This window comes from Mobula hypostoma, chromosome 11 (genome assembly GCF_963921235.1).
Source record: "Mobula hypostoma chromosome 11, sMobHyp1.1, whole genome shotgun sequence".
Taxonomy (NCBI): Eukaryota; Metazoa; Chordata; class Chondrichthyes; order Myliobatiformes; family Myliobatidae; genus Mobula; species Mobula hypostoma.
The window spans coordinates 18,648,181-18,676,106 of NC_086107.1; the positions used below are offsets into that span (position 1 = coordinate 18,648,181).

A 27,926-nucleotide genomic window follows, 5' to 3' on the forward strand; every position below is an offset into this window, starting at 1 on the left:
ATTGAAAATGAACTCACCAATTTTTGACCACTTGAACTTGTTTAATTCCTTGTGAAACTATATCCAGGTTCTCCTGTCCTGGTATCTGGGCTGACCTTCCGATATTATTCCTTCCTTTTAACTTCTATGCAACTATTTGATGCTTCTTAGTCCCCTGTAAATAGAAGATATTGTATCTCTTTTCTAGCATATCTCCTGGCATCAGCTGAAGCCTTGGACCTCACTCTCTCAGAGCCTTCAGTGTTTCTGTGGACAGGTTTACACATTTGGCCGTGTTGTAGTGTAGTGGTAAGTGTAACTCTCCGCAGCGCCAGCGATTGTAGTTCAGTTCCTGCCGCTATTAGTAAGGAGTTTGTACATTCGCCATGTGACCACGTGGGCTTCCCTTGGGTGCTCCAGTTTCTTCCCTCATTCCATGGATGTACAGGTTATTGAAGGTCAATAAGATATGGCCATACCATGCTGGCAGCAGAAGCATGGTGATGCTTGTGGGCTGCCCCAGCACATATTTGGACTGTTGGTTGTTGACCCAAATGATGCATTTCACTGTATGTTTCGATGTACATGTAATAAACCAAGCTAATCTTTATTCAAGATACTCTGGTAGTGAAGTGGAGATATGTCTCTACCTAAGGAGGTGTAAGACACTCCATCCCTGCACTAGCCTACAGGTCACCCTTGGGCAAGGTGTAGCACCTGCTTAGCCCCCCCCCACCCCAAATAGGGTCACGTGAAGCCATGGAAGAAGGTGGTGGATGGTCTTATGAGCAGCTGGTGCATACCACAAGTCCTGGTTATGCGACCACTGATGCCAGGCAGACAATCTCTGAAAAGTATTGATATGGTTGTGGTCACCCGTCTTGTAAAGACACTGCCCAGAAGGCAGCAGTGGCAAACCACTTCTATAGAAAAGTCTGCCGTGAACAGTCATGGTAATGAAAAGACTGTGTTTGCCCATGTCATATGTCATGGCACATAATGATGATGATGATTATTCAAGATACATTGCTCCCTCTCTATAAAGTTTAAACCAATTATTCACCGTTACCCATGCTGGTAAGTTGGCTGGTGTTGCTAGAATTGGTTGAATGCTGAAGTAATGTAAGTTAACCAGCTGCATGCATGTGGTTCAACTTTATCCTTCCAGAGATTCCCACTGCTTTATTTGGGTGCTTTTTAAAGATTAGCTTTATTTGTCACTTGTACATCAAAACATACAGTGAAGTGCGTCTTTATATCAAATCAAATCAATGAGGATTGTGCTGGGAGCAGCCTGCAGGTTTGCCATACTTCTGGCATGGTAGCATAGCAATGTTCCCTCTAATTTGTAATGACCAGTGTGCGCAAAAATCTTGTGCTGTGCAATTATTTCCCCAGCAACAACAAACTGTGCGTGCTGAATAATCTTTTCAATAAATACAGCATAAATAAGCCAGTTCTGCAGACAACTCATTGCAAACTCCATATTGTCAACACCATCCACATCAGAAACTGGAAAAGGAAATGTACGTTCATGGAATATACTTATCATGACAATGAGGTAGAGGGTGACAATCTTTCGTGCGCAGTTCAAATTCCTTTGTGCGCTAGTTGCAAAAGACGTGTGCCATGCATACCTTAGAGGAAACATTGTAACATAGTGGTTAGCACAGTGCTTTATAGTTACAGTAACCCAGTTCAATTCACGCTGCTGTATGTAAGGAGTTTGAACGTTCTCCCCGTGACAGCGTGGGTTTCCTCTACCTATGTCCAAAGATGTACTGGTTGGTAGGTTAATTGGCCATTGTAAATTGCCCTGTGATTAAGCTAGCGTTAAAACAGGGGTGCTGGGCAGTGCAGCTCGAAGGGCCAGAAGGGCCTATTCCACACTATACATCAATAGATCAATAAGCATACTGTACCCACAACTTACTAACCCTAACTTTATGTCTTTGGATTGTGGGAGGAAACCGAAATGCCCAGAAGAGCTCCACACAGTTACGGGGTGAACTTGCATACAGACAGTATCAGGAATTGAACCCTGATCGGTCATTGCTGATGCTGTCAAGCGATTGCGCTAATTGCTACCTTATCATGTCATGCATTTGAATTTCCCCTTGTGTGTGTATCCTCTTGTAAAATAACTTAGCAAGCCAGGAAGCCTAACCTGATAAGTATTAACAACAAGCTCTGTTCTGCTTTGGGTTTTCAGTATCTGCGGTGCTTTAGTTTTGGATTTTTTTTTCTAATTCTTTGCTAATTTTTGTGACTGTGGAAGCTTTTAGCTGCCCAGCAGCTTCCTATGCGTGTTACGTGAGAAGATATGAAACCCCTTTTCGCTAGGTTTCTCTAGAGATGCCCCTCGCTAATAGCCACTGGACTCAGCTGTGAGAAAACTACTTTTTATATGTTCCATTTGTCTAGGGTGGATATGACCTAGGTCTCACAAAACCCATGAGGGTGGGATGTCTCACCCACCCGAATCCCGATTTATGTGAATGCTGTGTAACTTACTAATCTCATGCAATTACCCGTTGGCAAGAAATAACACACCGTACACAGCATACAATCATAAAGTATATTTAAGAATGTTAACTTATCCACACAGTTATTACAGAAAAGAAAGAAAAAAACACAAAAGGGCTCACCATAATAAAACAGTCAAATGTGCACATAAATTGGGGCTCATCTTGAAGTTGTCTTTAACTCGCGCAGGACCCTCAGTCCGCATGAAAACACACATCATCTTCCAAATGATGCTCAGTATCGATCTTGAACACACGGGCTCCCCCACAGGAGTATTGGTCCTTCCTCCTTGAAGCCATTCTTCTACACAAAGCACCTTGTGCAACAGGGGCAGCATCCTCAGCCATCTTCCCGCCTGTCTTCTCCCAGCTCCTGCCAAAAAGACCTTGACCTACAACAGTGTCCCTCACAAAAAACCCCCAGCTCAGCATTCTCTAGAATCTTCTTCCAGTTCCACCATCCTGATTGACTGACACAACATTCCTAAGCTGAACATCAAAGCCCCTTATCTTAGCTCAAACCCAAACAGGCTGAATGCAGGCTGCTCTTACAGAACTGCTAAAAATGAAATGCCGACAGCATAGCAGTAAAAATCTTAACTAGGGCATTACAAACATTACCTGTGACTCAGGTAAAGGTTAATAGTGGTGCAAGAGCAGATCCCATGGACCCCAGACAGTTACTCCTTCCTGCTTCCTGATTTTTGTTTGGTAATATTTATTTTGGGATCTGGGAAACTGCATGGAAAGACACCCCATTCCCAGCAATAATCTTGGTCAAAACAGCTATTGTTGGCATAGAGTGTATTGTTATGTTGCTGTGAAAACCAAGCATCCAGAAAGTCCAAGTTATTTCTGTAGTCTTCTTGATTATTGGCAGAACATGTTCTTTCTAGTCTCTCTTAAACAGGGAAAGATATTGCTATCCATCTGACAATCTGATGTGCGAGTGAGTATGCAACCTAACGTTATTATTAGGAACACAGACATTTAGTAAATTATGCTGATACAATCCTCCCCATAAAGAGATTAATCTGTAATATGATGTGTCATACCAGGTCAGTCAAGAAGATTAAAGAAAATATCAGGCCAAATACCATGCCTTGGGGGAATCCAGCAGTTAACGTATGTCATAATTGTTCTTGGATTACTGTCTGGAACTGTCAGCTGACGTTGAAAGCTAACAGCCATTGAAGCAATCACTCTCAATTATATAGATAGCTTAGGTTTCCTATTGAGGCTCTGTATCATATATAATTTGAAAATTATGCTGGGATTCAGCCATGTTAAATCTTTGTCAAATTTCATCCAATCGATATTTTTCTTCATTGAGGCAAAGTCCACAGAATGAGTGATTCATCTTGTATAACTTGAGCAAATTCATCATCTCGTAGAGTGCTACAGCACAGATCCTGGCACTTCAGCCTATCTAGTCCATGCTAAACTGTGATTATGACTAATCCCATTGATCCACAGCCCTGCACACCTCCCATCCATGTACTTATCCAGACTTGTCTTAAATGTTGCAATCAAACCAGCATCCGCCACTTCCACTGCCAGCTCATTTCCACACTCGCACCTCCTTCAGAGTGGAGAAGTTCCCCCTCATGTTCTCCTTAAATATTTCACCTTTCATCATTAACCTTTGCTCTCCAGTTCTAATCTCACCCTGTGTTGATTTTCCATTGATTTTGACGATGGCGATTGTGCTTATGCAGCTCATCTGATGTGTGCTTGGAGGTGACTGTAGAGGCCAATTCCTGAACAGCATGAACATTCATAGTGGGGACGAGGGAGTTGTCCTGATTCCGTAGGCACGGCTGTTGTTGCAGCTTTCCTCTTCTGTTGGGTGGTCTCCAGGTTCACGTGGTGTCTAATTTCTAAGATGCTGTGATCAAGTTCAACCAAGGTGCGCCAATCAGTTTTGCCTAATACCCTATGTTCCTGATGCTAGTAAGCAAGCCCACTATGAGCTATGCTGGTTTTCACACAGGTCTACTATGGTTTCTGCTTTCCCGTGATAATTGGCCATAGAACAGCTGCTTGGGGAATCTGGAGTCCTCCATCCGTCTAACATGCCTGGTCCAGTGAAATTGTGCTTTCAGGATTACTGCTTCATTACTGGTAATCTTTGCCCAATTGACTTCCAGGTTTGTGATATGGTCAAGCCAACCGATATCCATAATGGATCTCAGGCTATGAATGTGGAAGCACCACTCCAGCAGATTGAGTTAATTTTTGTATATGGCCCACGTTTCACAATCATACAGGAGGCTGGTGAGGACAACAAGTTGATCTAGTGGACATCTGGATATTGTGCTAATTTAGAACATGTGGTTGCAGTTCTGACTGCAAAGTCTGGCATTGATTTCTTTATCCAAAGAACCCTCATTGGAGATGACACTGCCAAGGTATTTGAGTTCCTTTACTACCCTCAGTGTTGTGCCTTCAATGGTGATGGAAGGCAGCATAGCAGCAGATTCACGTGCAGGCTGAAATAAGGTCTCTGTCTTGTCTAGATTGATGGTCGGCTTTTCCAGAATTTAAATGAACAATGGGTTGTTTAGAGGTACTTGGAGACTACCGATTTAAAAAAAAAGTCCAAGTCAGAATGGTTTCTGCAAAGGAAAATCTTGCCCGACAAATCTGTTTGAGTTCTTTGAGGAAGTAACAAGCAGGGTGGACAAAGGAGAGGCAGTGGATATCATTTACTTGGTTTTCCGAATACATTTGATAAGGTGCCACACGTGAGGCTGCTTAACAAGATAAAATCCTATGGCGTTACAGGAAAGATCTTCGCATAGAGAGTGGAATAGCTGACAGGCAGGAGGCAGCGAGTGGGAATAAAAAGGGCCTTCTCTGGTTAGCTACTGGTGACGAGTGGTGTTCCTCAGGGTCAGCATTGGGACCACTACTTTTCACATTGTTCATCAGTAATTTGGATAATGGAATTGATTGAATTGAATTGAGTTTAATTGACTTTATTTCTTACATCCATCGCATACATGGGGAGTAAAAATCTTTATGTTACGTCTCCATCTAAATGTGCAATGTGCAATCATAGTAATTTATAATAATTTATTATCAATAGAACAGTCAATGTAATATGGAGTACCCTCAAGTCAGCGTGAGTTCATCAGTCTGAGGGCCTGGTGGAAGAAGCTGTCCCGGAGCCTGTTGGTCCTGGCTTTTATGCTGCAGTACCACTTCCTGGATGGTAGCAGCTGCAATAGATTCTGGCTGGGATGGCTTGGGTCCCCAATGATCCCATAGGCCCTTTTTACATACCTGTCCTTGTAAATGCCCTGAATCATGGGAAGTTCACAACTACAGATGCACTGGGCTGTCCGAACAACTCTCTGCAGAGTCCTGCGATTAAGGGATATACAGTTCTCATACCAGGTAGTGATGCAGCTAGTCAGCTTCAACTTCCTTGGCATCCACGTCACCGGGGACCTCATGTGGTCTGTGTACACCAGCTGTGTGATGAAAAAGGCACAACAGCATCTCTGACAGAAGGGGCATGACGCATGCCTTGTGTGGTCCATAGTTTGCCTTGGTGGCACTGAAGAGCATCTTAAAAAATTTGGTGTCATCATAGCACTGGATTTCTGCATTCTCTCCCACCATTCAGTTCACATTCTGCATAATGCAGTCTGTGCTTGCTTCTGAAAATGTTTGAAGTGATCGCTTTTTGTGATGTTGTTCTGCCATGCGAGAAATGCCTCCTTCTTCTCTTCCAGTATCTCGGTGATATTTCAGGCATTTTCATCAAACCAATCCTGATGAGCTCTCTTTTTTTTGTCCAAGGGCTGACTTTGCTCATTTCATCACTGGCTTCAGCTAGTTCTAGTCTCACCTAATTTCAGTAGGGAAAAATAAACCACTTCGCATTTATCCTGTGTATATCCTTTTTAATTTTGTATACAAAAGAATTGTACTGTCAATTCTGTATCCAAAATTCACACTGAATTTCTTGAGTGTTGCATGCTGAATATGTTAAAGATATCTAATATATTTTCCTTGGTGTTTTAAGTCGGATTGTGTGAGCAACAGAGTGTTTGCAGACTTACATCATTTACTATTGACAAACTACATTAATTTTAAACACATTAGCTGACCACAATGAATAAGATGCTGCAGATCAGGACTGAGACTTGCCTGCTTAGGTGGTACAATATTTGTGGCAGGTGTTTCACACCTCTGGTGTCTTGAATTCAGTAGTCCTCCCAAGTATAACTAGTGTTCTGTTTCTTGCCCATGTGTTCTTTAATCTTGTCCTACTGAATGCAACAGCAGGCGGTACTTTCCCAGTTGCATTCTGTTTCCCAAATATAGAGGCATTGCACCTTTTGAACATTGTACTGCTGCCTTCAATTTTTGCTCTTTGGGTTAGTTTGATGCTGCCTTTGTGGAGTTTGCAAACTCTATGTATGACTATGTGGGTTTATTCTCAGTACAGTATATCGATTTCCTCCCAAATCATAAAGATGATTTTTAGCTGACAGATCACTCAGTACCTAATAAATCTGACTAGACTAAATTTAAAATGGTGGCAGATATTTCCATATTTAAGTCATGAGTATGTCTCCTGCAACTCATTTGACAAACCCTCTCACCATCTCTGTTTAAAGTTGAATGAAATTGGTTGGGAAATACTTTATTTTTCCCCCAAAATTTTCCCCAAAGAGATATCCAACTTTGGTTATAAAATAGCCAAGCTTGGCAGAACTCGCTGGAATCCAAATGTCTATTTGTTCTGGGATACAGCATTCAACAAATATTGAAATAGATGGTACTACAGGACTCTTTGATCATCTTTCCTCAGATTTCTGTTAGAACAGAGATTGCAGGAATGCAAACAAATTTGGTCAATGTTACGGCAGCATTTTGGGGACATTCAAATTCTTAAGGTACTGTATTAATTGCCGATGGGTCTTTCAGTCCTTCAGGAAACCCATCTAGAGGACCCATTCTTCTCTGCAGGTGTAAGATCCCTATTTCAAGACAGATAGATGAACGCTTGAGATAATGCAGCACATTTCAACATTGATTTTAAATTAGCAAGCCTGAATTCCCACACCATCAGGTTCTGGAATGGCTACTTTCCTGTAGCTGTTAGGTTCTGACCAACCCCAATACTATCTCAGCAACAGAACATTACAGACAACCTCTTGCACTACCATGAGTTAATCTTTTCTCTTACACTAATGTTTTGTGGTCTTATCTTTTCGTTCATTGTCTTGTCGAATGTGTTTTGTGTGTTGGCTGATTCTAACTGCCTGTTATGCTGCTGCAAGCAAGATTTTATTGTACCTGTACTTCACTGTCTTTGTGTATATAACAGTAAGTTTGACTTGTAAAGCATAAAGAATATGCAAGGAATCAGGAAACAAGTAAACAGAATCCACCTTTTCTCAGCTCATGTAACTTGTAGAATTGCACAAAGTCAAACGGGAACATGGGGCTTCCCCAGGTGACAGAAGTAATTACCAAGCAGACTCTTAGAACCATAGAAACTACAGCACAGAAACAGGCCTTTTGGCCCTTCTTGGCTGTGCCGACCCATTTTTCTGCCTAGTCCCACTGACCTGCACCTGGACCATATCCCTCCATACACCTCCCATCCATGTACCTGTCCAAGTTTTTCCTAAATGTTAAAAGTGAGCCCGCATTTACCACTTCATCTGGCAGCTCATTCCACACTCCCACCACTCTCTGTGTGAAGAAGCCCCCCCCCCACAATGTTCCCTTTAAACTTTTCCCCCTTCACCCTTAACCCATGCCCTCTGTTTTTTTTCTGCCCTAGCCTCAGTGGAAAAAGCCTGCTTGCATTCACTCTATCTATACCCATCATAATTTTATATACCTCTATCAAATCTCCCCTCATTCTTCTATGCTCCAGGGAATAGAGTTCTAACCTATTCAACCTTTCTCTGTAACTCAGTTTCTCAAGTCCTGGCAATATCCTTGTAAACCTTCTCTGCACCCTTTCAATCTTATTAATATCCTTCCTGTAATTTGGTGACCAAAACTGAACACAATACTCGAGATTCGGCCTCACCAATGCCTTATACAACCTCATCATAACATTCCAGCTCTTATACTCAATACTTTGATTAATAAAGGCCAATGTACCAAAAGTTCTCTTTACGACCCTATCTACCTGTGACGCCACTTTTAGGGAATTTTGTATCTGTATTCCCAGATCCCTCTGTTCTACTGCACTCCTCAGTGCCCTACCATTTACCTTGTATGTTCTACCTTGGTTTGTCCTTCCAAAGTACAATACCTCACACTTGTCTGTATTAAACTTCATCTGCCATTTTCAGCCCATTTTTCCAGCTGGCTTAAATCCCTCTGCAAGCTTTGAAAACCTTCCTCACTGTCTACTACACCTCCAATCTTTGTATCATCAGCAAATTTGCTGATCCAGTTTACCACATTATCATCCAGATCATTGATATAGATGACAAATAACAATGGACCCAGCACTGATCCCTGTGGCACACCACTAGTCACAGGCCTCCACTACCACTCTCTAGCTTCTTCCATTGAGCCAATGTCTAATCCAATTTACTACCTCTCCATGACTGAATTTTCCTAACTAACCTCCCATGCGGGACCTTGTCAAAGGCCTTACTGAAGTCCATGTAGACAACGTCCACTGCCTTTCCTTCATCCACTTTCCTGGTAACCTCCTCGAAAAATACTAATAGATTGGTTAAACATGACCTACCACGCACAAAGCCATGTTGGCTCTGTTACGTACCCCATAACTGGGTTGCCAAACCAGCAGAAATGGAACACTCGTTGGAGTCTGCGATTACTAAGAACTAATAAAGTTTTATTAAATAAATAAGTAATACAGTACACTAACCGCAAGGATATAAATGTAACAGGTTAGCAATGATAGTATACACATATACACAGAAATAGGGTAATAGGAATTAACCAAGCTCTATCGCAGTCTCGGGGTAAAATGATCAGTCTTAAGGTGAAGCAGAGTTCAGTTCAGTCTAGTGCAGTTCGAAGTAATCGCTGTTGTCGTACTGTGGAGAGAGAGAGAGAGATATGGATGGGTGCAGTTGGTTTTAGGCAAACCTTTCGATGCCTTCTGATCCAGCTGTGGTCACCGACTCTGACCCCTCTGTTCCGGATGCGATCGTTCTTCCGTGGTGAACCCGGCACCCAGGCAAGGGCGGACACCCAGCCCAGGTTCCCACCGATCGTAACCTTACACCCTGTGAGCCTCTGACCGATTCCCGTGAACCGGTCCTCCCAACTCCCACCAACTTGTGGGGCACTTTGCTCTTTCCAGGGTCTCGTGGTATGTGTGTTGTGCCTTAGCAAACCCGCCATTTTTATCCCCCTGATGGGGTATCACCTGTCCATCAAACTTCAAACCGTTCAGGTTCAAAGCAAACGGTCTGTGGCAGACGCCAACATCTGAATTGTGTCTCTTTCTCGTTAATCTCTCTCTTCTCTCTTATTAGCATTTTGAATGTTTCTCCATTGTCTTTCGTTATCTCTCTCATTAGCATCATCCGTTCTGCAGCTCTGCTTGGCTTCACACATGACAGCTCTCCCTAATAAGTTTCTGTCTTACCAAATACTTGTAGATCCTATCTCTTAGTACTCCTTCCAATAATTTACCTACTACCAACGTCAAATTTACCGGCCTATAATTTCCTGGGTTACTTTTAGAGCCTTTTATACATAGCGGAACAACGTGAGCTATCCTGCAATCCTCCGGCACCTCACCCGTAGATACCGATATTTTAAATATATCTGCCAGGGCCCCTGCGATCTCAGCACTAGTCTCCTTCAAGGTCCGAGGGAATACCCTGTCAGGTCCTGGGGATTTATCAACTCTGATTTACCTCACGATAGCAAACACCTCCTCCTCCTCAATCTGTATAGGTTCCATGACCTCACTACTTGTTTGCCTTATTTCCATTGACTCCATGCCAGTTTCCTCAGTAATACAGACACAAAAAACCCATTTAAGATCTCCCTCCATTTCTTTTGGTTCCATACATAACCGACCACTCTGATCTTCAAGAGGACCAATTTTATCCTTTACTATTCTTTTGCTCTTAATATACCTATAGAAGCTCTTTGGATTATCCTTCACCTTGACTGCCAAAGCATCCTCATGTCTTCTTTTAGCCCTCCTGATTTCTTTCTTAAGTTTTTTTTGCACTTTTTATACTCCTCAAGCACCTTATTTGCTCACTGTTTCCTATACATATCATAATCTCTCTCTTCTTTATCAGAGTTCCAATATCCCTTGAGAGCCAAGGTTCCTTATTCTTATTCACTTTGCCATTAATCCTGACAGGAACATACAAACTCTGCACTCTCAAAATTTCTCCTTTGAAGGCCTTCCACTTGACAATCACATCCTTGCCAGAGAACAACCTGTCCCAATCCACGCTTTTTAGATCCTTTCTCATTTCTTCAAATTTGGCCTTTTTCCAGTTTAGAACCTCAACTCGAGGATCAGATCTATCTTTATACATGATCAAGTTGAAGCTAATGGTTTGACAATATTTCAACAGTATAAGGCAAAGACTTCACTCACATGGGCTCTGAACTGGTGGAGAACTGAAATGATGAACTGAACTTCCACATTATTGGACTCACTTTTCAGTAATATGTTTTTGGTATTTTTGTATCATCTGCAGACTGTCTTTTGCACATTGTTTGTCCATCTTTGTGTTTTTCCATTGATTCTATTACATTTCTTTATTTTCATGTGAATGCCTGAAAGAAAATGAATCTCAAGGTAGCATAGTGGATTACGGTTAATTGGGCCATTGGTTAATCAGGGCACTGCTTATTTGGGAGCAAAATTTGAGTAATAGCTGGGTTTTATTTGGGACAATATGCTGCTGAATTTGGGAAGGAGACTATTGCATAACATTTCCTAACCAGTCATGTGCACGCTATCTTGCCGTTAGGCACTACAGTGTGCTTAGAGCAAAGAATTTTTAAATAGCGCCAGTTATGTGTGTTTGTGTTCAAGAAGCAGTGATTTTTGTCACTGATAGTTGGTGAGAAATGAGCACCAAGACAATTCAGTATGGTTTTGTTCACTGCGGTTTCAAGCATTCAGACTTGGAAATGCCACAAGTGGCCAGGAGTGAAAATGAAACAATCACTACTTCAACAAGTTAGGAACTACGAAGAATTTTAAGGTGTTGACAATCATCTTAAATGTTACCTTTGGTCCCCACCAGATACTCAGCTCTCACCTGTGGCTCCAAGTGACTCCTTGCAATGCAACAGCGGCCACACCCCAGTTTACCAGTTTGACAGATGGGCTAAACCAGGTGAGGATAGCTGGCAGGTCTCTTACCCTGGTAAGATGGGGACATTCCTGTCCTAGCGTGTGAAGTCAGCTCTGGCGGACTGGGCGGATGAGATGTACAGTGAGGTTCAATGGCCAGGAAGGCGGTTCTGCAATAGTACTTGGAGAACGAAGGACAAGGCACTGAAGAAGCCATGGTCATAAACTGCAAACAGGAAAGACCCTAGTTGTGATGTCTGCTCGTCCCACTGAACCCAGACTTCTGAGAGAGTGGAAGCACCCCAGTGCAATGGCTTTTCCACTTCAAAACTCTCCGGCACAGGTTTCCTGTCATCATCAGATATGATGGATAACCACCAGTAGTATTGCACAAACATGAGGAAATCTGCAGATGCTGGAAATTTAAGCAACACACACAAAAAATGCTGGTGAATGCAGCAGGCAAGGCAGCAACTCTAGGAAGGGGTGCAGTCGATGTTTCGGGCTGAGACCCTTCGTCAGGACTAACTGAAGGAAGAGCTAGTAAGAGATTTGAAAGTGGGAGGGGGAGGGGGAGATCCGAAATGATAGGAGAAGACAGGAGGGGGAGGGATGGAGCCAAGAGCTGGAAAGTTGATTGGCAAAAGGGATACGAAGCTGGAGAAGGGAGAGGATCATGGGACGGGAGGCCTAGGGAGAAAGAAAGGGGGAGTGGGGGAAAGCCCAGAGGATGGGAAAGGAGTTATAGTGAGAGGGACTGAGGGAGAAAGAAGAGAGGAAAAAAGGGGGGGTGGGGTGGGGGGGGGAAAAGAGAGAATAATAAATAAATAAATAAGTTATGGGGCACAAAGGGGAGGTGGGGCATTAACGGAAGTTAGAGAAGTCAATGAGTAGTATTGGTAGTGTTCTAATTTCTTCTGTATTTCAATAAATATATAATTTGTTACTCACTCAAATGCTAGTTTGACTTTTTTAAATTTACCTTTCTGATCAATTCTTTGAGTCTTTAGCTAATTGGGGCTGGCGCTTAATTGGGCCAAAATGTATTGATCTCGATACGTTCTAATAAACCAGAGTCCACTGTATATGGTGATATACAGTGCCTTGTAAATGTTTTTGGCTCCCAACCCTTTGTTCACATAAAGGAGTATTACAACCAAGGATTTTGATCAATTAAACTGAGACTGTTTATTTGTGAATCACATGCTCCTTTTTCACAGTAGAACCATAAAAAAAAGAGACAATTGTAAAGCATGAAAATCTAAAATTCAGAAACTGAAATGGCTACTGTTCAAAAGTATTCATTGCTGTTTGCTTACTACTTAGTTAAACCACCTCTCACAGCTATTACGGCCAGTTGCCTTTTTGGATCAGTCCCTGTTGACTTTGACAATGTGATGGAGCAAGATTTATTTCATTCCTCCTTGCAAAATTGTTCAAGCTGTGCTAGGTTAGTTGGGGAGCTGTGATGGACAGCAATTTTGAGGTCTTGCCAGAGATATTCAATCGGGTTAAGGTCAGGATTCTGACTAGGCCACTCAAGGGCATTAATTTTCTTCATTTGAAGTCACTCCATGATTGATCTGGCAGTGTGCTTTTGGTTATTATCCTGCTGAAAGACAAACTTCTTCCCCAGTTTAAGCTTTCTTGCAAAGACGGGCAAGTTTTTATCGGATCTCTCTGTATTTAGAAACACCCATCCTCTCACCAATCCCGACCAGGTTTCCAGTCCCTGCTGCCAGGCATCCCCATAACATGATGCTACTTCAACCATACTTTAAAATGGGGATGGTGTTACCTGGTCACATGTACCACTTAGTGTTTGTATCTTCTAATGACACCTTGCAAAGTCTTTATGGGTAAGGATATGGTTTTTATTAGCCAGGGCTTCCTCCTTACAACTCTTCCATAAATAACCATTTTGTGCAAAGTCTTAGAGATTGTGAAGCCATGAACTTCATCTCCAGTTGCAGCCACTGACTTCTGAAGCTCACTCTGAGTGAATGTTGGCATCACAGTAGCCTCTCTTATGAATGCCTTACTTCTCCGGCAAATAAGTTTAGAGGGGCGCACTGACCAAGGCAGTGTGGCTGTGATTTCATACTTTTTCCACTGTTTCATGATAGACTGCACTGAGTTCTGAGGTATGCTCAGTGCCTTTGAGATGGTCTTGTACCCTTCTCCAGTTTTGTGCTTCTCTATTCCCTGACTCGTCTTGAATGCTCTTTCGTCTTCATTTTGGTTTGGCCTGTTGAAAACCTACCATACTGTTGGACCTTACAGAGAGGAGGGATATTTATTCAGGGGTAACCCTCCAATTTTCTACATCAACAAATTGGGTGGGGTAAGGCAATATATCGCACCCGAGGAAAATTAGCATAGTAATTACAAAGGGTATGAGTACTTCATCCTCAAAATTTTGGTTTTTAATTTTTAGTAAACTGTAGACAGATTTGGAATTTTTCTTTTGATTTGACAGAATGCACAATGTTTTGTAGATTAGCTCAAAAAATCCTGCCTGATTATATTTTAAATTTAGAGAAGGAGAGAGTAAAATCTGAAAACAGTAGTGGGGGCGAAATACTTTTTCAGGGTACGGTATACGTCAAAAAAAAGTCAAAGTCTGTCCCGAGCCTTTGTGGCCCATCAGGCTGGTGCTTATGCTGGTTTCGGTGGTGTGAAACGACTGAGAGTACGAGACCCACCCCCCCCCCCCCAGATAGGACAACGCCAGTGAGGTTAACCCCCAGCATTTGCCAGTACCCATTTTCAGCTGGGTGGACTGGAGCAGTGAGTGGTTAAGTGCCTTGCTCAAAGACACAACACACTGCCTTGGTCGAGGCTCGAACCCACGACCTTCAGATCGTGAGCCCAACGCCCTAACCACTTGGCCACGCACCACACGCTGTATACATACCTTGATAATAGATTTACTTTGAAATTTTGATGCAGTCCTTCAATAAGCGAAGAACCAGCTGAATATTGGCTCTGCTTTATTTGCTACTAAACAGACTTAGTTAATGCCTTTACGCTGCTGGCGTTTAGGGCAGTAATGAAGCTCCTCTATCTCTTTCAGTTTTTGGCCATCTTCTCTATTGTGCCCCAGGTGTGGTTCAGGGTTCTCAATCGCACAAGATATAGGAGGATTCTTCATTGCTGTTTCCATAACAATTGTTTCTGACCACTCAGGGTTGTTCGCCCTGGAGGACTGGTGGACCACTCTTAGTCTGCCCTCTACCCTTTGCCCTGTTTGGCATTGGTGACCCTATCAAGAGCAAAAGCACAAAAGCATAATTCCAGCCAACATAGCTTTCTGGGTCATTGAGGCACACAAGCCTCCAACCCCTACGACAAGGTTGTGGTCCTCTTGGAGGGCAGCTAAACTGAAGCAGGTGCAAAACTACTGCTGAGTGAGGATAATTCCTTCATAACTTCCCTTTATGCTCGTCAAAATTCAATCCTGTTGGCTTGCCTCCTAGAACCTTCCAATGCTGTATTACAGTCACACAACATTTATAGTATAACTTGCCTTTCCGTAATGGTTTTTAACCAATGCTGTCAGTTTGGCTGTCACTTGAGATGTGAAGAAGTGGTGCAGTGAACTTTCCTCAAACACCTAGTGAAGGAAGTCTTATCATCGATGAAAACATCTGAGCCATGAAAATGATTTGCTTTGCACTTAAATACAAACATGGTCAACATTTTCAATTTAAATGTTAATGTTCTATCAATTTTGGTGCCTTTCTTTGAAGATTAGAACTCATATTCTTGTGTGAGATATCAGCGTAGATGTCATTTTATCAGATAAAAAATGAATCGTTTTTGTTTTTACAGAATTCTTAGAAATAAACGTGAAAATTATCCATGAGACTCTTTACATAAATTTCAATGAAATTGTCAGTTGAATTGACACAATTCAATATAATTATTTATTTACTATAGTTCTGCTTCTAGTCGCAAACATTGACTTGTGGAGGAAGATGTGTTAACAGATGGTGTTTGTTTCTGATGGGGTTGACTGTAGGCTGTGCAGTGCTGAGACGCACGTGGTAATGTTAAGAGGGAAGTTCCAGGATTTTGACCCAGCAAATTTAAAATAGGTGCAAGTCAGCAGAGTATATGATTTGATTTTCCAGGTGACAGAAGTTATGACACTGAAAGGAGATCATTGCTATACTAATTATAATTTGTAATGTTTACAAACACTTTGCCTCGTCTTTTCCATCCTTGCTGTCTTAACGTTGAGTTGTGCAATCCGTTCTTCCCTTAATGGAGAACGTCTGTGCCAGACTTTGCTTAACATGGGGAGGCTGATGCATGGGCAAAGCCAGCCCTTGAGAGGGTAGAATCTAGTGGCATGGAATGCAAGTCAACTGGGGATCCTTCATTGATGCAGCCATCCTCTGCCTTTCACTGCCATGTGATGTGTCATCATCTTCCACCAGTGAGGTCTCGGTTGGATCTTTGGATCTTTCTATGTCTGCAACCCCTCCCCCCCCTCCTTAATATTACCACTATAATTGACCCTACCTGGAGCTAAGAGACAGCATTATTCCTGGGATCTCAGGAACTCACAAACCTCCCCACTGTGACAAGATGATGATCCTTAGAGAAGTAACATTTGAGTATTTTGAAATTCTTGGAGCCTTTTCTACCTGTTTTGTAATTCCTCATTCAGGGTTGGCTAACTCATGTGAAGGGCTGGTGAGGGATTTGTCAGCCTATTGCAATACTATGTACCCTGGTGCCAGAGATGGCCGTGACCCTTCAACTTTGGTTAACTTAATTGAATCACCACTGGTTGTTCCCATCTGTAAAACATTGTCTTCTTACTACCTCTGAGATTTTCTGTGTTAGACTGATGACCAATGAAAATCAAATAAATTTGGAGTGTTTCATTTGGTTAATTTGATGGTTGGAGGAGAATTTGATACTGTGATGGCAAATGAAAGAAGGCTGCATTATTTGGACGCTGCTGTATTAATCCTCAGCACCAGCCATTTTTAAAGTAATGAGTGATTCTTGCATTGACACATAAATGGCTCTAATATACTTAACAGGTCTGTAGCTATAAAATCTTGAGTACCTTTCCTTGTTAATGAGCTATTTCTTGACACCACATTTCCCATTAACGATGGGTTTTTCCCCAAACCTGAAAACTGCTCACAGGAGATAGAAAGAGGTGACATATTTCAGTGCGGAAACACCTTGTTAATACAGATGCAAAAATGTTGTGAGCTGCAAAATTACATCCTCTGCTGTATATCTTGTTTTATGTCAGGAGTACAAATGCAAACATGAATTTTTAAACAGGGGAATCAAAATTAAGATTTCATGATTCACAATTTTAAATATTAATCATCACTAAGATGTACAGGAAGGAAAGTTCATTCTCCACGATGTCCATCTCTTTCCAGTGAGTTGATTTCTTTACCTTGAGATATTGCCAGTTTAAAATGGTGTTTGTTTTGAAATGGAGACATGTGGATAGACATCTTTCTTCCAATATTTTGTTCTTATTCAGTTTTGCAGCAATAACAAATCAGAAGCGAGTGCATTGCAAATTGTGAGATTCATTTAAGCTCATTCATCATCAAAGCACTGACTTGCATAGTCTTTTCTCATCTGAATTAATCCAGCAGTTGGTGTTTGCAATGCGTGTTAAATCCCCTTCTGAGGACACGGACACTGGATTTTAGGGACAGCCCATACATAGAAATGAGTGTTTGGGAGATTGGTGGGGTGCTTGGGGATAGATTTACCAGCTGCTGTGAAAACAAGGTATTTCCAAGTGCCGCCTTTTTCCAGCCCTCCACCTCTTTCCCTTTCCGTGATCACCCGAGGCTGGATTGATCCTGAGTACAGCAGGGAGCCCTGCGCAGACTCAATTGTTCATTCACTGACAATGAGTCCAGCTGGAGGCTGCACTTCCTCTATCTGCTCACTTTCCCAAACACAGTTTTTCTCCATTTCTCATTTATGAACGGTTTGGGTTATGAGCAGTAGATGGCAAATGGAGCCCTATTGCAATCCATTGACCACCTGTACATTAGTGTGAAAGAAGCAATGACTCTCTAGCTTAAGGACCACCTAGAGGAGAATTTGAGTTGGCAAGACTCAGATTATGATCCACGTATCTTGTTTTTTTTTTCCTTTACCTTGCATTGTTTAACATCATTTTATATCCTTGTACTGTATTGCTGTCACAAAACAACTAATTTCACATCATACAAGTCTATGGTAATAAACCTGATTCTGAAATGTTGGAGAACAGGGTTAGCATAAATGTGTTCAGAATGGTTAGCATGGATGTGATGGGCCAAAGGTCCTGTTTCTATAATACACCACATCTGAACTTTATATAATTTCACCTTGCGTTTAAATGGAAGCAATGAGGTGCTGTGCTTGACAGATCTACAAGCCCAGCCTGATAAAGTACTACACCTTCTGTATTGGAATTATGACAGGACAGTGGATGGAGCTGGGGCTAATGGTCTTCTGAGAGACCCTTTTTGTCTTGAGCACCATGGGACCGGTTTTTAGATTGAAGTGCTCGATAATTGTTACGAGGGAACAGGTTCAGGGGTTTGATCAATGAGACAGCAAACACTGATTGCAAATAAGCTTATTATTTACAGACAAACAGTAAAACATTTGACCGAACATGTAAGGCACCCTAAGTTAAACAAATTAAGATATTAAACATTCAGTAACACTTCAAACTCAACAAGTACCTCATTAAGTTTCCCCAAGTTACAGAACGAGAAAGCTAAACATTCAACAACCAGATGCTTCGCTAAGTGTGTGTGTGTGGACCCTCCTATATCTGCAGCATACTTTCCCGATGGTTCTTCAGCACTGGTCGCGACCTAGTGTGAAGATGAGTGTCTAGAGATAAACAGAAGCCCCTGTGGCACCAGAAACTGGACTCTGCTGCCAAGGTACACAAGACAACCAATGGGAAAGAGCTGCTGCATCCTTTGAATGGGCCAATCGATGACTGGCACTGCAGAAGCTGCTTTCAACGGACTAGTAAACACACTCTTCACATTATAATAGTGATGTGAAGATGGGGTGCACTGGCCCCTGGCCTCTGGAATATTTTGGTGATCTTCAGAATCTTGGTGAATGCCAAGGAATGTACTGAAACTCCAAAGAAAGGTTCATGCTACTTTTGAAGTCTTGTTCGGATCAAGAAAGGTGTGATTATTAATTCTGATATGAACATGGACATTAACAGTAAAAGTAGGCTACTGGCCCTCTAATTTCACTGTGGCATTTAAGAAGTTCATGGTTGATGTAATTGTCGTCCCATTTCTGTATTCCCATTTCCTGTCACTCTTCACTCACCAAAAATATATTTTCTTTTATAAATAAAGGCATCCGTTAGTCTTGCGAGACCATGGATCTGCGCCTGGAAAGTCTTCACTCTTCAGGGCGCAGGCCTGGGCAAGGTTGTATGGAAGACCAGCAGTTGCCCATGCTGCAAGTCTCCCCTCTCCATGACACCAATGTTGTCCAAGGGAAGGGCAAGGGCCAATACAGCTTGGCACCAGTGTCGTCGCAGAGCACTGTGTGGTTAAGTGCCTTGCTCAAGGGCACAACGCGCTCCCTCAGCTGGGGTTCAAACTCACGACCTTCAGGTCGCTAGTCGAATGCCTTTAACCACTTGTCCACGTGCCCACACATTCTTTTACTTTAAGAGTATTCAATAATTCTGTTTCCATCACCATTTGAGGAAGAGTTCCAAAGATTTGCAACTCTCTTAAAGCAATAAAAGACTTCATCTGTGAAGCCAGGTTGTAGGTTCTCCCATGAGGTAAAACATATTCCCATTGTCCAACTTGTCACTCTCAGGGCGGAGGGGCAACACCACATATTCCGTCTAGGAAACCTGATGACATGAACATTCATTTCTCCTTCCAGCAATTTATTTTTTCTTTTCCTTCCCTCTTCTTCTATTTCCCACTTTGTCCTCTTACCTCTCCTCAGCTGCCTATCATCTCCCCCAATGTCCCTCGTTCTTTCCTGTTTCCCATGGTCCACTCTCCTTTCCTATCAAATTCTTTTTACATTTTCCACCCACCTGCCTTCATCTATCACCTTCTAGCTAGTCCTCTTTCCCCTCCCCTTAACTTCTTTATTCTTTTGTCTTCCTCCTCTCTTTCCGGTCTTGAAGCAAGGTCTGAGCCCAAAACGTCGACTGCTTGTTCATTTCTATAGATGCTACCCGATCTGCTGGGTTCCTACAGAACTTTTTGTGTGTTGCTCTGGATTTCCAGCATCTGCAAAATCTCTTGTGTTTATATATTGTACATATATTCTAGATGTTAATCCTTTGCACTTACTTTATATAGCTTTGAAGGCATTTGCATTTTTTCTTAAATAAGCCTAATATTCCATCAGTCCTGTCACTGATTTAAGCACAGTCTGACTACTTTTATTTCATTCACCATCCACAAAAAAAAAGTTTAGCGTTCCTACTTACTGGCTGTACCCACATATGAGACTTTTGTGAATCCTGCACCTTGGTCCCTGTACTCCACATCTTGTCTGTTCTTGTTTCAAGATCTACACTCAGTGGCCACTTTATTAGGTACACTTGTACACTCGTTACTGCAAATACCTAATCAGCTAATCATGTGGCAGCAGTTCAATGCGTAAAAGTATGCAGGCATGGTCAAAAGTTCAGTTTTTGTTCAGACCAAATGTCAGAATGGGGGGGAAGAAATGTGATCTAGGTGACTTTGACTGTGGCATGATTGATGGTGCTGGATGGGATGGTTTGAGTAGTGCTGATCTGCTGGTTTTTTTCACGCACAACAGTCTCTAGAGTTTACAGAGAATGGTGGGGAAAAGAAATCCCGTGAGTGGCAGTTCTGTGGGCGAAATACCTTGTTAATGCGAAAGGCCAGAGGAGAATCGTCAGACTGGTTCAAACTAATTGGAAGGCGACAGTAACTCAGTAACTAAGCATTACAACAGTGGAGTGCAGAAGAGCATCTCTGAATGTACAACATGCCAAATTTAGAACATGCAATCACTGGCCACTTTATTCGGTACCTCCTGTGCCTAATATTGTGATCACTGAGTAGATATTGTACTTAAATGCTCACAAAAGCTGATTTTTTTCTCTAATTATAGCATGCTATGCACAACAACTACACATTAATGTAAAATTAAAATATTCTACATTATTAAAGTATTTGCAGCAATAATCACTGATTGTTATAGGTGTTGATCAATTAATGAAAATGAGTCGTTAGTCTTTGCAACACACACAAAATGCTGGAGGAACTCAGCAAGCCAGGCAGCATCTCTGGAAAAAAAGTACAGTCGACATCTTGGCCCAAAACATTGACTGTTCTTTTTTCCACTGGTGCTGCCCGGTCTGCTGAGCTCCTCCAGCGTTTTGTGTGTGTTGCTTGGATTTTTGGCATCTGCAGATTTTCTCTTGTTTGTCATTAGTCTTTGTCCTGTTTTGGAGAAGGAAAATGGGTTATGATGAGAAGCTAACAAGAGTGCAAAAACAGATGGTGAGCAGTTCCACAAATAAATAAAAATGAACGTCGTATTTAGATGATGAGCCCTTAAAGGATTAGACTGGGGAATGATTAAATGGGAATGAGGAAAGGAACAGACTTTGTACAAATTTGTTATATGCAGTTTATCTTCATAGTGGAAGAAACTAAAAACATCCCAACAATAGTAGGAAAAAGCTAGGGGAAGGGTGTGAGGGGATGGGGGGGTGGGGTGGGGAGGGGGAAGTACCTAAAACCGTCACTGACGAGAAAAGAGGTGCTTGATAAGATTGGAAGCTACAAGATCCCCTTGTATTCCTGATCTTCCCACATTCCCTAGACTCTGGAAAGATCCTGGCAGATAGGGAAACTGCCAATTTAACTATCTTATTCAAGAAAAGAGGGAGGCAAAAAGCAGGAAATAATGATCCAGTTGAACTAGTCATCAACATAAATCATTATGAAGAAATGGTAAGCCATTATTGGATAAGCAGTAGCAGAACTTACATTAAAAACAATAATTACAGTCAAGCAGAGTTAACATGGTATTCTGAGAGTGAAATCATGCTTGAAAAACTTAGAAGTTCATGGGAATATAATGAGGTTACTGAATATAGAAGAATCAGTAGATATGGTACATTTAATTTTCCAGAAGGCATTTACTCAGGTGATACAGAAAAGATGACTGCACAAGTTTTGGCTGCCTTGTCTCAGGGGAGAAGAGCTTGCACTGGATACAGTTCAGATAAAATTCAGTAGGTTGATTCCTGAACTGATGTGTTAGTTGAATAAGGAAAAGTTGATGAGGTTGACTCTGGCTCATTTCAGTTCAGAAGGATGGTAGGTAATCAAACTGAAAGCGTATAAGGTTCTAAAGTGATTTGAAAGGTTGGTTGCTGAGAAGATGTGCTTCCCTTTGAAGAGCAGGTATTTAAAACTGGGGCATATTTTCAGATTGAGAGGACACTCAAGTGCGTCATGGAGTGAATTCTTCTCTGAAGCTGGTGAATTTTTTGGAATCCCTATGCTGAAAACTGCTGATACAGAATAAATGCATGTATTCAAGGGTGGGCTAGATTTATCGTCCATGTGGAAGGTGAAAGGAACAGAGGAGAATAAAACCAAGGGCAAGATCGGATCAGATGTGATCTCACTGAAACAGCAGGACTGAGGGACCATATGGCCTCATCCTGCTCCTGTTCCTTCTGTGCCCATGTCCTTAAATCTGATAACCAAGGCTGTGTAAACTTAACCACTTCAAAAAACCTAATTTTTTTATAGAAACTCTGTGTAGAGCTATAAACCTTTCAGAGATGTATCCTTTCAGTGGCATGAAAACAGAATACAGCTTGAGAATAAATCAACAACATTTAAATAAAATTCTGTTGACAACTTGCACCAGGGGAGTGAATGGAGATGATGCAGGAATACAAATTCACGGAATGTCTGCTTTCAAACAGGTTTGCTACAAATTCCATAGTGACAACTGGAGTCTTATTTTGTCATTGCTGTGAAAATCATGCCCATCTAAATTGGAAGAGTATAATGTTATATTGTGCATGCCAGTGTTATTTATTGTTTTGGAGGCATTGCATAGCAGAATGTGGTTTCTTGCTGTTGCTATGGAAACCTAAGTAAAATGGATGCTTTGAAATAATGATTGGCAATAGTGTCAACAGTGTTGTATCTTATATAGTCTGTGCCTCAATTCTTATGTTTTTGTCCTTTCTTTACTCTTGCCATTTTGGAGCATGTCCAACATGCAGCGACTTCCTTAACCTGGTGCAAGGCATTATGGATCTGCAGGAACTGCTTGCGAAAATGACAACCAAAGTGAGTTTACCAGAATGCTGGTTTATGGTATTTTTAACTTTAAACCACCTGGCTTTGCTTTAACCTTTCAAATAGCCATTGAATAAATGGATTCACAGATGCATTCTCCAACTCCTAATCTCCTCCTTCTGGTGCCCCTCCCTTCCCTTTCACTCATGCTCCACTGTACTCTTCTCATCAATTCCTTCCTATTTAACCCTTTACCTTTTCCATCTATCACCTCACAGCTTCTCACTTCATCCCCTCTCTCTTCAACACCTTACCTTCTCCCCTCACCTGGCTTCACTTATCACCTGCCAGATTGTACACCTTCCCCTCCCCCCCCCCCCCCACCATCTTATTCTGGCTTCTTTCCCTTTCCTTTCCAGTCCTGATGAAGGGTCTTGGTCCAAAATGTTGACTGTTTATTCCTCTCCAGAGATGTCTGACCTGCTGAGTTCCTCCAGCATTTTGCGTGTGTATTACTCTGCATTCCCCAAACTCTAGGATGCACAACATGAATTTAGGATTACTTTCATGGTCAGCATAGATTTGTGATTTAGCTGGAAGACTAGAGCATTATAAACAAGGTGAACAATGTTATTTTTTAAATGAGGTAAATATTTTGTTCTCCTAAACTTATGATAGGTTTATTCATGACAACTGCTCAGCTTGCGAATCTGACACCATTAAAGAATGAGTGGGTTGGCTGTGTGGGACTTACTGCCCGAATTCACTTCTCACCAGATTCCCACAGCTGTGACTCCCAAATGTCCTCACTGCTGCGGCCATTCCACAAGCAGGAATTGGGCTGCAGGTGGTTGAAATACATCTGACCCTGAATAGTGCTAACAGCCTTCTGGCGGTTCATGCTGTCTGAATATTTCTTCTTGCTTTTAAGAACATTATCTCCCTCCTGCTACCCCTCTCTCCTGGAATCTCTGCCAGAGCAAATGTTTTACCTTTGATAGTTCTATAGTATCTTTTAATCTTGAATGTCCTCCTTTGATCACTGATTTTACTACTTCATGAAAGTAGTCTTCAAATACAAAGAAAGGTGATTGTTCATTGGAACCCCCTCTTCTTATTCCAACCCCAAATGGATAAATTGAATTTGACAAGAATGATAGATGGAAAGCTTGATATATTTAATTGTCCTTCATTTTTCCTTGGAGGTGTGTTATCATTTTTCTTTGAAAAATATATTCAAACCAATCCGAGTTGCACAGTAAAGCTTTTCAGATTACATTGATAACCAAACCTCATTTTCATTTCAGTTTGGAAGATGATTTCAGCATATTGAAGCGTATTAAATGGTGACTTTTTAATCTTTTCTGGAATTGAGATCAAGGTGCAGTTCAATCTTGATCTAATGTCTTTGAACCAATGCAACATTTTGCCAAAAATATTTGATATTAAAACAAATCATTGTAAGTATGGGTTTTTTGATAATTTCCCACCAGCATGAAAGATTTCTAACTAAGATTATGCAGGATGCAAAAAGAATTTTTGCAGTCCACAATGCATATTATAAAATGGACATTTTGAGCAGAATTTATGGAAGCTAAGCTGACTATGGCTGACTTAAAACACACAATATTTGTGATTTCTTTGGTGTCAAATCAGGGCTATGTTCTAGTCCAGAGCTCCTTTAAAGTCCCAAGTACATTTATTATCCAAGTACATATATGTCACCAGATACTACACTGAGATTCATTTTCTTGTGGGCATACTCAATAATCCATAATAGAATAATAACCATAATAGAATCAGTGAAAGGCTGCATTAACTCGGATGATCAACAAATGTGCAAAAGGCAAAAAGCTGTGCAAATACAAAAAGAAAAAAAAGCAATAAATATTGAGAACATAAGATGATGAGTCTTTGAAAGCGAGTCCATAGGTTGGGGAACATTTCAATGATGGAGCAAGTGAAGTTGAGTGAAGTTATCCTCTTTGGTGCAAGAGCCTGACGGTAATAACTGTTCCTGAATTGGGGCAAGCAGCTTTAAACATTGAATTGACCTTTGCAGGTACCCTGCCAACAGGAGTGTTGGAAAATCTAGTTACTTCTCTCTTGAATATTTTATTCCTATTTTATATTATGCTTTTAAGGCTTAGATTGAGCACTCGATTCCTGAATATCCTAGGCTGACATGCCTTTTGCCCATGGGTCCTCCACTCCCTTTCTATTACATGAGTTCACTCTGCCGTGCGTGTTGTTATGAAACACTGCAAATGGAGTGTCCGCTGAATAGACACAAAGACCAACTGATTTGTGCAGAATCCTGTAAGTCAGAGTAATGTTACACAGCAATTACCAGAGACCTTTATAAACACACCAAACACTACCATGATTGCAATGAGAGAAGAAATGCTAGAAATCTAACCAACCTTCTCCCCAAGAGCAATCTCTCCTTATTTCCTTGTTTACTTCAGACCTGGTTGTGGCAGAGCTCATAGTTGTAGCTGCAGTCATGAGGAGGCTTTGGGCAGAGTGCAGAGTGCTCCGGGATATGAATCTGCTTTCAGAATGTCCTGAAGGGCACTACAGGGCTTGCTACTCTAAGCTACACAATCTGGTGCAACAGCACAGTGGAAGGCAGAGTGTGAGGGAAGAGAAAGGGAGGGAGGGAGAGAGAGAGAGATAGATAGATATTGATATTTCGAGATTTCTGGAATGGGCTGCCCAAGTGACCCTGGGTTACAAAGCATTCCCTGAAGCTTTCCAACAGTGTATGCCTCTTGAAGAAGAAGGAGGCACATGTTGACAGAAGGCCTCAGGGCAAACCTTGTAACACTTGAGGAGCCTACTTCAGAGCATACACAATAGCAGTGAAACACATTGCCAGTGGTTAGACCTGGAATCATAAGTTGCAATCTCTATGAGCGTAGAGGGAGGGGAAGAGTTACTCTCAGGACACGCTGCAGAGATTGTTTTGAGAGTTGCTCAAACATGGGGAATGAGCAAAAATCATGGTTGTTTCGTAAGGAGTCTCACCATTTTACCTTTAACACCTAACTGTTTTTTTTATTTTTTATTTTTGCCTACTCCCCCAACAGCAATATGTTGGGGACCACCACTGATCATAAAATCTCTTGAAATTGGCAATAATTCACTGTGGCTGCGAGGGCTCAGAGCATTTGTGAATTTGGTCTGCCATCTTCAAGTCTACTTGTCCGAAGGATTGCAGGTCCACAGACACTGAAAAAGCCATTCTTGTTCAATGCAAGGTGCTCTGCTACACTCACGAGCAAAGCTAACTTGCACTGTATTTTGAATTGATAGATTAGATCAGATTCAACTTTATTGTCATTGTGCCGAGTACAGATACAAAGCCAATGAAATGCATTTAGCATCTGACCAGAAATGCAAATCTGTGCTGTTTTGCAGCTGAATGGCAGCAGATTGTGAATGTTTCTTTTTCTTAATAAGTAGAAGCCACCATCACATCTCCTTGAAAGGCAGTTGTCACCTCAGCAATCCTGTCTCTGCATGGCAGATTAATGGTTTTGCAATGTCCTTGTTTGGGAATATTTTTGCTTTTCCCTGATTTTTGCTCATTCCCTATGTTTGAGCTGCTCTCAAAACAAGCTCAGCAGCGTGTGTTGAGAATAACTTTTCTCCTGCCTCTACACTCATAAAGATTGAGTGTTAAATGTTGACCTCCCAGCAACCACTACCATACACAAGAGGCTATGACTAAGCTAAATCCTTAGTGACATCATTTCAACATTGCCTTCCCTTTGTTACCAGCCTTCTTGGTTTCCTTTTTGAAAACTGGCAGGAAACAAATCAACGGGAAATACTTTTTGCACAACCAGTTAAGACCAAAACTACACATCGTTCATGATCGTTCCATTAGTGCCTGCTTTCTGTCATGGTTACGTTGTATCCGGAATCTGATGCATTTGCTATTCAAAGGTTCTTCAGATGTCAAGAATAAGGCATAAACTTAATGACAGCACTTTTACTAAGTGTTACATGAACAATAGAATATGATCAAGAAAAAGTAGTCATAGTTGTCTCAGACTAGAGATAACCAAAAATTTGAATGATTTGAACCTATAAAAAGCCAAATTGAAGTGGTCTGGCTCCTGCTACAGAAAACTAATAGCTTCTATAAAAATACAGAAAAAACTACTGGAAAGTTCAGTGAACAATTATATGTATATACTGTAGGTGATTATATAAAATACAAGCAAGCATAGGAAAGTTAAATTATAAGAAAAATAGCACTTCTATACCCTAATGCAACAGTTCAATGACTGTAAGTGTATAACCTTTAAGAAAGGTTTGTCCAAATACTAGAACAGTGTTGGAGAAATGCCAGTCTATTCATGCAACAGTTGATGGATGAGATTGGATGTTGTTTCCACTGATCATGACAGTTTCTGTCAGATCAATAGATTTATTGTAACACTGGTATCATTTCCCCTGTGCATGATTGCAGGCAATGGTCTTTTCTGGATGCCAGTTCCTACTGCTCTTTGATTCAGGTTCATATTTTATTTTCACAGGTACTTCGAAACATACTGTGAAATGCCCTGTTTGTGTTAACAACCACCACACCTAAGGATGCACTAGCGGCAGCCCACAAGTGTCTCCACACATTTCACTGCTGGTGTAGCCTGCCCACAATACTCAGCAGAGTAAAACAGACCATAACAATCAACAAAATAACAACAGCAAAACAAGCCCCTTTCCTCCCTTCCACCCACACACAACAATCCTCCGTCTCCCGGACAGGACTCTGAGCCTTCAATCTCCAGACTCTAATCTTAGGCCATCATG

General features: G+C 41.6%; 1 protein-coding gene across 8 annotated transcripts in view; it reads left to right on the forward strand.

The window, feature by feature from the left end:
• LOC134353612 (protein kinase C-binding protein NELL1-like) overlaps positions 1–27,926 on the forward strand; it is a 1,036,586-nt gene that overhangs the window by 186,014 nt on the left and 822,646 nt on the right. For all 8 annotated transcript variants that reach the window (XM_063061731.1, XM_063061736.1, XM_063061735.1 and 5 more), the window contains exon 7: positions 23,071–23,153. In XM_063061731.1, coding sequence (XP_062917801.1) covers positions 23,071–23,153 — 83 coding nt within the window. The remainder of the gene's footprint in view (positions 1–23,070; positions 23,154–27,926) is intronic.